Source organism: Alligator sinensis, unplaced genomic scaffold (genome assembly GCF_000455745.1).
Source record: "Alligator sinensis unplaced genomic scaffold, ASM45574v1 scaffold814_1, whole genome shotgun sequence".
In the NCBI taxonomy this organism is placed as follows: domain Eukaryota; kingdom Metazoa; phylum Chordata; order Crocodylia; family Alligatoridae; genus Alligator; species Alligator sinensis.
The window spans coordinates 731,445-742,883 of record NW_005842352.1 but is presented as its reverse complement, the minus strand read 5'-3'; the positions used below and the strand labels follow the sequence as shown (position 1 = coordinate 742,883).

Genomic DNA, 11,439 nt, shown 5'->3' with positions numbered 1-11,439 from the left:
AGAACGCGTCCGCCCCGTCCGGCGGCTCGGCCCGCGCCGCCGGCTACGACCTGTACAGGTAAGAGAAGTGGGAGTGGGGGGGTCCTCCCGTAGGCCCAGGCCGCCGCCCTCCAGTGAACCCCCCTCTCGTGAGACGCCCTGCCTTGCCCTCCCCCCTCCAGTGAAAGTGGATGAGGTGTCTCATCATCTCCCCCCTCCAGTGAAGGATCCCCCTCCTCCTCCCCCTCCCTCTGTGCTGGCAGGATGAGGCTGCGAGCAGCTACACGGGAACTGAGCTCTGTATCACACGGTCTTCCTGCAGCCCGGATCGGGTTTCTTGTGCAGGAAGGAACACAACAGCAGATATTAAGAATAAATCAGCACAAGTGACCATGTTTTTCACCTCAGTGTCGTCATTGGCACGCACACACAGTAGCCGGGCTCGAGGCTCCGCGTTGGCGCGCAGTGGCGCTTGCCTCTCAGTTTCCCCCACAACTGAGCAGCCGTCACGGCGCCCTGGGTGATGCACCCCCCCCCCCATTCATTTTATAATAGTTGGAGTCTGAGAGATGTCAAAATTGGCAGTGCCAGCATCAGGATTTGCCACATGTGAGGTCCCTACTACATGTTGCGTAAGTGGCGCAATTCACTGGTGAACCGTGCAGTAAACTAGGCCACGTGTGCCAAGTAAGACTGGTTACAAGTACAAAGTAGTTATCTCTCAATTCACTGGTGAATTGGGCCATAAATGTAGACCAGCCGCAGGTGCAGAGTAATTATCACAGGACAAAAATGACAAAGCACCTGTAAAAAGAGCCAACTAGCTCTAAAATTAGTGCTAGAAAATGTGTAACAAAACCAGAGCTGGTTTCTATGCAGTTTCAATTTGAACATGTAGCAGGGCCTTTATTAGTATCTACTTTCAATTTTGCAGAAGTGTAGACAGCCCTTAAAGTAATACCATAGTATTAACATAACTCAAGGGTGTCAGAGATGCAGCCAAATCATCTGGAGCCTGGTGCTAGCCCTGGAGGGTTGGCACCTGCTCCAGCTCCCATCCCAGAGTAGCCACCATGTGCAGCACAACCTGGAAGTAGTCACATGCCGTTGTGGGGCCACGCTAGACAGGGTGCCACACAGCACAGCCCCTCCAGCTGGAGCAGAACTGCACTGCACACTATACCCGCTCCAGATCCAGAATGCAGGGCTGGTCCAGTCCAGCCCCACATCACTCATCTGGCCTACAGGGCCAAATGAATTTGATACTCCAGTATAACTAATAGTAGTCTGAGCAGTCTCTTTCTTTTCTCCCCCTTTGTGTTTCAGTGACTTCATTTCTTTCTATATTTAGTACCCCTCTTCTGCAAGCCCAGTCAGCATTTGAGGAAGCAGTCTGTAGCCTACAAAAAATTATGCTTCTGAGTGACCTGCATCATTTTCTGCCTAACTTTAGACTGACATGATTAACACTCTTTCTTGATACTGTAGTAGTTGTTCTTTCCCCATCTTTACCTGCTTTAATTATGGATTTCTGTGGGGGTGGTCATTGACTTACAAAGATGATATTTAAAACGTTCTTCACTGTTAACATGCATCTGTTTTAATTTAGTGCCTATGACTATGTGATTCCTCCTATGGAAAAGGCTGTAGTTAAAACTGATATTCAAATTTCCCTCCCATCTGGATGTTATGGCAGAGTGGGTAAGTTAAACTGAAGAAAAGCGTGCAATGGTTATTCCTGTAGCTTGCCACAGGACCTAGTCCATGCAACAAAATTACATTAATTTTAATGTCTGTTTCTTTATTAATTTTAAATAGATGCAACCTTTAAATCTATTTGAATGGCTACTTAGTTTCCAGAAAAGCTTGAATTAACCAACTTGATGCAATTACTATGCCAAAAAACCCTTTCTGCAATTTTCCTCGTCAGACTACATCCCTGTAAGCCCAGGAAAACAATTAGCAGGTTACTTGCGAGTTGTGGTATCTCCTGTTGAAAAACCTTGAAGACTTGGTTGATACCACTTGACAAAACAAAATATTTTGACAATAAGAGTGGATAAGTAATTTGAGCTGTTGGAGAACATGCATATAAAATTGTTTTGATTTAAGTGTAGACTTAAGTAGTAGAATCATGCATTTCAACAGCGGATAAGCACTTACAAAATACCTACCTGACTTCTTGTAAACTGTTATACCTTGAGTATTAATACAATACTATGGATTCCAGGGAGTTCTTGTGCAACCTGTACATAAACAAATCTGAAGAGTTAATACCTAGTTTAACTACATGCTACATTATGCAACTACAGAGAAGTCATAGTTGCACTTCTGTGGAGAGAAGTCATTTCTGGACAAATCTATTTAGGGACCTAACTGTGTTTCATAACTAACATTCAGCTGAAACTTTAAGCCGGATTATGTCAGTAGCACACCTAGTACCAGTTGCACATCCTAGAGTCGCCTGGAGAAAAGGGATTCTTATCTGTAGACTCTACCTGCTAATCCAGTTTATTAAAGAGAAATGTCTCTTAGAAAATTGACTGATTAGCTATTTCAGAATCATGCACAGAAAGTAGGGCCAATTTACTTAACTGGTTGCACATAATGTAACCTTTTTTCAAACATTTTTCAAGCCATTTCTGGATATTGTATTAACTTTAACACAAAGCTAGCCTGGTTAAATTAATTGTTTTGAGACTGTTGAATGTCATACTATAACATACAGTAGCTTATTCCCATTATGGTGTGCAGATTAAGTCTGGTTGCAGTTTATAAACATGGAAAATTAATGTATGATTGTAGTCAAATCTTGGTTAATTTTTTGGTTTCTGAGCTTAACTAAAGTAATTTCTTTTAAGTTCTGCACACAAATTTCCTGTAAAGCAACTACAGGGTAGGAAATAGCAAACTTTCTCTTTTAAAATACTTAAGGTACTTGGATACTGATAAAAGGAGGTAAGCTATTGCTTCAGTTTGCTGCTGCATCTCTAAAAAGTTTCAACATTTGGAACCAAAATCCTTTTGTTAAATTCAAGAAAGGCCAATGATTAAATTACAATAGACTAAAATAACTTTTGTTTAAGAGTGGTCCCTCTAGGGGAGCTGAGGTTTGCTACCATTTTTTTTTAAATCTTTGTAAACCTAAAAAAATGCACAATGTAATAATCATACAGGGAGGAAGGGAGCCTGTTTGGGCATATGGGTATAATTTGCTCAATTGTGCAACAAAATGAAGACCAGCAGCCATCCCAAGATAAAAATGTGACCAGAATTTCAATGCTCCCTTACTAGGAAAACTTAAAAGAATGGAAACCATATTTCACATATCCTAGTGCTTTCTCTTAAGTAAAGCTTAACAAGTAAAGCTCTTAAGCCAAATTTAATAGCTATAGCCAGATATGTAATTAGCAAGTTTTGTGCCTAGGGCAAAATCCTACCTAGGAGTATATGTGAGGTGAGGTATATCAGCATTACCTGAACTGAGGATTCAACAAGTTCCTAACTGCTGCTGCAATGAACTCAACCCATCCCTAGTTGCTGCTGCTGATCCAGCAGTCATACAGCCACCCTGAGAAGGTCACCATTCTGGCTGGTGCTGTGCTTGCCCACCCCTAATTATGCTACAGGCCATAACAAAGGAGCCTGAAGCCAATCAAAGCCTGTCCTATAGTTAATTTATATTGGCACCTATTGAATAAATACTGTTAATTAGCTGCAGGCTACACCAAAATTTCAGTTTTAAATAGAACTGTGAATAATGTTGTCTTGTGCAACTAAAATACGTTGCATTTTTGTGTTTTATTTGTTGGGTCTACCATTAAAACCATTTCCATATTAATCTCAAAAGCTAATGATTAAATGATCATCTGATATAGCCTTCTTCTAGTGATAGTTGAGGAAAACGCCAGGATTTTAGTTGCTCTAAACAATGATTCATGCAATTGGTTTAAAAACTGCAGTCTTACTGTAGCCTGAAGCTATTGATACATATTTATTTTAAAACACATTGCAACCGCTTACTGCAAAATTTGTAGGACAACATGTTGGTTTTATAAGGAATCTAAGAAGAGCTTATGAAGATGATAGGGTTGATGGTTTTAAGCAATCTGCCCTATATAGAATGTATATTGATGCTCGCTGTTGAAAAGGCTCTTACATTTGGGAAAATGTTTTGTTATTTTCTAGCTCCACGTTCTGGTTTAGCTGCTAAGCACTTCATAGATGTTGGCGGTAAGATATTTTAAATTCCCATTACTACATTTGTAAATTTTTATCTTGTATCATGATTCAGGTACTTAAGTTGTAAAGTGATAACTATAGTTTCATTAACAGCATTGCTCTTAAGGGTTACATTGAAATTATTATTAACTTTAAATGGTAGTCTTATGTTGTCTAGTTACTTAAATCTCAGAATGCATCTTATAATTATTCTTAAGTCTCTAAACTGTTTTGGACTGTATCTTGTGTAGTTGAGGTTTTTCATTTACTTGCTAGTCAGTCTACCAACATTTTGGACAGGTAAGAAGAAAAATTGGGTTATATTTTGGGCATCTAAACCCATAATTCTCTTGTTATCTGCTTTATTAATTTTTCAGGTACAGCAAATAGTAATGTCTGAAGTAATACACAACACAACTATTAATATGTGGGCCAGGTGCCTAACACGAATGCTCATCAACAAGATAACAATAAAACTAAAATTAAGATGTGTTATCCTATACCTCTCAAGAATTTAAGAGGCATATTTGAACCTAACCATACCTTTCTAGTATTAACTTATTCTAGGAAAAAAGTGAAAACTTGAAGTTCTTTACCTGTTAAGTCTCGAATTGAAACAGTTTCAATATATTCAGGAGCAAATGTTGCACATCATTGTTCAAAACCAGTGATTTCAGTTCTCTGTTATTCAGTTAACACAGAATGGCATCAAATAAGTTTGCATATGCAAAGTGAAGATTATTTCTCTTCCAAACATGAGGTAGTAGAAAAGTCTCCATGGAAGTGAAATTTACCAGAGGCTTGCATATTAAATAATAAAAATTGCCTGGTGCATAAGAAGGAAGGACTCTACAATCCATGTCTGTATTGATTTGGATTGCTTGCTAAAATTCAGTTTTATCACACTGCTAATAATTTGTATATAAAGATCAATATCTCTGTCCATCTGAGTTGCTGCTGCTGTCACAGAATCTCTGTAAATGGGGAGAGACGGCTAGTGCTTCATACCAGCTGAAGATCATTAGAAGACACTAAGGTTTTGCTCTGCTACTTACATGCTCCCTACTGCAAGGGAGTTTGAGTCCATCCTCTTAAGGGAGCTTTTTTCCCCCCTCTGATGGCATGGAAAATACAGCATCAACATATGATTCAGTTCAGTGGTTCTCAAACTTTTTTTCACGGGCCACTTGAAAATTGCTGAGGGTCTTGGCCGATCACTTAATAAACTTTTTTTGTTCTACAAATCAAAGCACACAACTCATATTTTAATATCAGTAGTTTTACCTTTCTAATGCAATGGATGTGCTTGTTTTTCTGAGCAAAGTTCTGGGAAGGGTGTAATGTTTGTCAGCTTTAGCACCTGAATGGAGCTCTTACGGACCAGTGGTGGTCCGCAAACCACAGTTTGAGAACCTCTGATGTAGTTATTCTCCTGAATGCTATTTGCTACACATAGCAGTGCAAAGTAGAAAGTTATACTAATTTACTACACTTCTTTTCTATAATTTTAAATAATATTATCACTGCATGTACACTGGGGTACAGAAAAAGGATGCATAGTTAAGCTGAGAAATAGGAAAGTTGGCATGAAACCTTGAGTGCTTAACTGTGCAACCTTATGTTCAGCATTTTGAAAGAGCTAATAAAACACGCACCATGAGTGGAAAACAGTCCTGACATTTGGTATGGTGCCTCATGTGGGGGGGGGGAGGCATTGATATGTTTTCATGGAATATGCATCTCATAAGCATACTTGTCCTTGTGAATGAATGTTTTATTATACTATAATGATTACAACGCCATCTTTTTCTGCTGATTAGTCAGATCAGCTGTGCTGAGATGCATCCTGATACAGCGAATGCTGCAACAAAAGCAAAATCTGTTTATATCCTATTATCTAGAGAGTGTTTGGCTGTCACTTTGTGTCCCTGTTCCTGCTGACGGTACTCAGCAGAAATTAATACTGCCTAACTCTTCTGTACAAAAGTCAAAGTATGTGGAGTGAGGGAGTGATGGTACCATTGACTGTGGTTCTACCTTCATCTCCTAACCATTCTGCAGAAAACTTTCAGCTGGTTCTAGGGAGGAGAGAGCTGATATGTCGGCACAAAAGCAGTGTCTATGAACAGATAGATGGGACAATTATGTTTTGAGGTTTAATGAAACGGTTACTGAGCAAGGAAAGGGAAGCCTGGACATAGTGAGAATGGTATCCTAGCTCACTTCCAAAGGAGGTAAGGTATGTACTGAATTTAGTTAATTCTTCAGGGTAAGCTTTTTGCCCTAAATAACTGTATTAACTACCTTAATGTTCAGGTGGAGTTTCATTCCTACTTTTAAGTACCTACTTTGGGCTGTGAACAAGATATGATTTTTAAAATAAAAAGGAGAGGTATGTCAGAGTATCTATTGGAAACCTGAAAAATCTTAACTCGGCAAGAAACAATGCTTGGCGAAGAGAGAGACACCTTGCGTTACAGAATAGTGCCAAAGTGGAGATGGCACACAATACCAGATGTACATAGGAAGAGCTGAAGGGGATGATCAGAAGCTGGAACATATTATGAAAAGAAAATGTTTGAGTGGCAAACTTCACAGCAAATGTTACAGTATTAGGTAGAGCCGTAGTTACTGAAATTGCATTAAGATGCTTACCTATCTTAAAAGGCACAGAAAATAGTGCAGGTGAGATTCTCATCTGCCGTAAATCATTGGAGTCAGTAACTTGTCTTTCCAATAAAAATTAGTCTGGCACTAAAACCAGAAGGCAACAGTAAGACTATTTATATTAACTCTTGGCAATTCAAAAGCTTAAATAGCACTAAAAAAAAATTCAGCAATGCTCATTTAACTTTACACAGAAGTGAATGGACATCTTAAATCAATGAACTCATGCTTATTTACTCTGGCTAAAGACCTGGATACTTAAGTTTTTCTATCCCAGTTGAGAGACTCTGAGGAAAGATGTTTTGCTGGTGATCAGAACCATCCAGTTAATTAAAATTAAACTGCCCTTGTCAAGCAAAATATGAACATCACTGAACATAACACCTTGGTTTTGGTTTATCATGGACCAAATATAGATATTCAGATCTCATTTTTGTTGGAAGTTGGTATCATTTTAGGATAAACTGATTCCCACACTTAAGACTTCTTAATTAAAAAAACAGTGGCTTAGTCTCTCTCCTAACTATCATAGGATTCTGCAGTCCACACAGAGCACTGGTGTGTACTGGTTGAGCATGAGGATCTTGTACATACAGCTATATGATTGTCTATTTTCCCAGAAAATATTTAGCAATAGCTAGTAGATCAAGAAGGTAAACTAGGAATAGTTACACATCTCTAAAATGATGTGAACCAACACTTCAAGTGTGGTTTTGGCATTACATGGAAAGGTTGTTTACTGTTATAGCTTTAAATGTAGTACTAATACTTCAACTGAGTTCAGCTTGAAATCACAGGGATGATTCCATTCTGTATATTTCTTAGAGATATCAGCCAAAGAACAGTTAAATAATTTAGATTTTTGTGGGTGAAAATGTAACTAGGGTGTCTAGATCAAAGTAGTTGCACTTTAAAAATAAGATTATGCTTTTGAACATACTGAGACTGTAGTATACTTTGAGTATTATTACTTGGAGTAAAACTAGCATGAATTATGTCAAATAAATAAATTTAATTGTCTGTCTTTAATATACAGAAGTTTCTAGTCCAGATTTTGACTGACATACACTTTCAGGACAGAAGTCCTTTCAGACCATTTGTGATGTCACACTGAGTACTAGTTCAGAAACCTAATGAGTTTGGTGCAGATATTTACCGGGGGGGGCGGTATATATGTGTGTGGGTGTACGCGCACACACACACACACCCTGTAAATACTTCTACCAAACTCGTGTGTGTGCGCACATATAAAATCTGAATTTGTTACTTATGTGCAGGATATACATTCTCTCAGCATGCCAACCACACTGCCTCATTCAGCAAATGTACTGAATTACACATCTAACTAAACCTCAGTAAGGTTGAGAATATAAATAGTTTTGTCTAGTTCAGTTTACAGCCAGGGTAGATTTCCCATCACGTATTGTGTGTGAAATATTGACACACTCAGTTAGCTAGATACTGGTATACTATAATTTAAAGCAAGTGAAGCTATTTGTCTAGCACTGTGCACTTAATAGTTATGGGATTTAATGCTTGTGCAGGAGTTCTGGATCCTTTGATAGAAGGTTCTAGAAACAATAATATAAAGTATATCACTAGAAAATTAGAGAGCAAGTATTATATATTACCTATATTGTGTTATGGCTCTTAAACTTTGTCTATACATGCTTATACAGACTTAATAAAAAAAGCCCCCACCTAGTTAAATCAGTGCAAGTCTGTGTGCAGGCTGGTGTTTACACTAGGAGTTTACCAAAATTCCCCTTGTTTCTATTACAAATTCCCTTAGGATCCTCATTGTAGCTGAAGCTTTTCTGTCATACTGAAAGCTAGTCTAAGTTAAATTAATTATAACAGGAGCCTTGTCCAATCCTTGGTCTCTTGCTGGCGATAGTACTGATCCAGCAGATCTGATGATAAGGAGTGGTGGGAGTGTTTTTGGGGGTTTTTTTCCCATAAAGCTTTTTTGAACACTGGGGAGCTTTTAGGTGCAGCATCCACACTGACATAAAACTTTTCTTCATTGCTATTTTGATAGTGGCTTTTTAATTTAAGTTTGCTCCAAGTGGCTTGGAGTAGAATTAGCTGGGGCAGGGCGTGGGATGGAGCAGAGCAATGGCATTGGGGGGGATGACGACAACGACTCCAATTGCTGTGTGCACCTTGGAAGAGGCATGGGAGGCACATGCCCCCCCCAGTCTGTGCATGGGGTAAGGGTGGGCTGCCACTGAAGACTTGGGATGAGCAGGGTGAGTGGCAGCACTGCTGGCAAGGGGGGCTACGGAGTGGGCTACAGCCACCCCAAAATTCACTATAGTCTCACTCCCAGAGCTGCCACTGTGCCCCCGGCCACCCCAAGCACAGCCCAGGCCCAGCCCCCGTGCCAGAAAGCCTGATACGGCCCTGAGCACACAGCAGGCAGCCTGCCCTCACCCTGTGCACAGATCTGGGGGGGGGCACATGTTCCCCATGCCTCCCCTGGGGTACGTGCAGCACTGGGAGTTGCCCCCGGATGAGCCGTGGCTCTGCCCTGCCCTGCCCTGCCTGTGCAGCGCCTGCCTGTGCCCCCAGCCACTGTGGGGGCCTCGATCTGCCCCTCCCTCCCGCCTTACTGTCTGGACGCTGCTCTCCAAGCTGCCAGACTACATTCCTAGTTACGTGTATGCTGTGGCTGCTCTCATGCACATGGCATTTAATCAATGGCATGATCGGCCACATCATCCATTAAAAGCAGATTGCCACTGTCAATTTTCTTTTTATCGATATGATATGGACGACTGTATCGGTGCACCTCTAATATTTACAGTTGAATATTAGTGAATGTCATTTTTGGGCATGGACAGATTAGATTATTTGGACTGTGTTTCAAAAGCTGATCTGCAGTAACTATCCATGTAGCCCCTTCCTCCGTCAATAAATCAAACCTAAACTGTGGTAATCTGATAGTGGTTTCATTCTGAAATAAATTGCCCCAGTTAACAAAACAATTAAAACAGCTGATGAAGAATCACAATCCCCTTTTTTATTTAAAAAAAAAAAAACCAAAAAAGTTTCTGCAATAGGGACCAACATCATTAGCACAGTGATAAAGACTTGTTGAAATACCCATATTAAATTTGAGGAAAACATGAGCCTTTTTGGTTTGTAAAGTTAGATTTTCATTTGGATGTTCCAGGAGTTAGTATATACTTTTAACTGCATCCTTCAGTAGTGTAAATGATACCATTCTGAGGTTATGAAATTCATCTACTAATCTAGGTATTGCACTTAATTACTTTTTATTGCAGCTGGAGTCATAGATGAAGATTACAGAGGAAATGTTGGTGTTGTACTCTTTAATTTTGGCAAGGAACCTTTTGAAGGTATGTGTCGAATTTGGCAGAACTTATGTTTGCAGTCAGCCTCCTAAATTTTCCCTTAATTTTATCAAGTTTAACGTAAAAGTTTCACGAATAGTTATGGCTGGTTACCGTACAACTAGCAACCATTTGCAAATCAGTAGGGAAAATCCTCAGCCAGACAGCATGAAAAGGCTTGTGCTCCCAGTACAATAGATAGGATAGGATAGATTGTAGCCCAGGCAGGGAGGTGAGAGAGCTCTGTTCAAGAGTTAACTTTTTTATGTTCAGTGAGAGCTGCTTATGGTTTACCAAAAGTGAAATTCCAGCATAATGAACCTAATTAGGACAACAGTTAAGAATGATGAAGACCTCCCATGATGAACGATGGCCTGAGGAATATTAATTTGGGAAAAAGATGAAAATACATAATCTGCAAATGGTTGTTTGAAAAATGTATCTATCTGAAGCTGTTTTGCCTAATTTAAACTTTATTTAAATCATTAATGTGAACTTGAGAAATTTTGAATGGCTTTAAATTGCCAATTAATCATAATTTAAACCTTAGAGTTGCTACTAAAGTCTGTATAATTGAGATTCAAATCAAGAGCTAATTCTCTACTATTTTATGACATTTTAAAATGCAGATTGTTTTAAAAAACAGTTTCAATTTAATTTTCTTAAGTTAAAAAAGGGGACAGGATTGCCCAGCTGATCTGTGAACGTATCTTTTATCCTGATCTTGAGGAAGTTCAGGTAAGTTAGTGGAATGAAACATTTTGTTTGGCTTTTAAGACTTATATGAAAAGCTATTTTTAAGCTCAGATTCCTGGTAGTATCAATAGCTGCCCAAGCAAACTAAAGAATCTCTATAACTTTCCTTTTTTATCCAAGGTAACACAGATAACTATAACAGTAGTATGTAAATTTTAAGTCTTGGAAGGATGGGCAGGCATGGGAAGAGTTCATTTAAAAAAAATCAATGATAAACATACTCTGATTGAATTCCTACATTAATAAACTTAACACGGTTTGAGAACACTTCAAACTGTAGGAGTCCCTGCCCAGCATTTACCTAAAATGCAAGTTACATTGGTTGACAACTGTTTTCCATTCAACAGCAGAAGTGGAATGCAGATCTGTCCCTGAAACAATTAATAGGGGTTCACCGATAAAGATTTTTTTGGCCAATACCGATGGCCAATTATTAACCAGCCATATTGGCTGCTAC

The 11,439-nt window shown here is 39.3% G+C and overlaps 1 protein-coding gene across 1 annotated transcript in view; it reads left to right on the top strand.

Annotated features, from left to right (window-relative positions):
• Positions 1–6: 6 nt before the first annotated feature.
• Positions 7–11,439, top strand: part of DUT (deoxyuridine triphosphatase) — a 14,087-nt gene continuing 2,654 nt past the window's right edge. Inside the window, exons 1-5 of the mRNA XM_025210499.1 lie at positions 7–58; positions 1,589–1,680; positions 4,168–4,212; positions 10,158–10,232; positions 10,894–10,964. Of these exons, the coding sequence (XP_025066284.1) occupies positions 1,614–1,680; positions 4,168–4,212; positions 10,158–10,232; positions 10,894–10,964 (258 nt within the window). The 5' untranslated portion in view covers positions 7–58; positions 1,589–1,613. The remainder of the gene's footprint in view (positions 59–1,588; positions 1,681–4,167; positions 4,213–10,157; positions 10,233–10,893; positions 10,965–11,439) is intronic.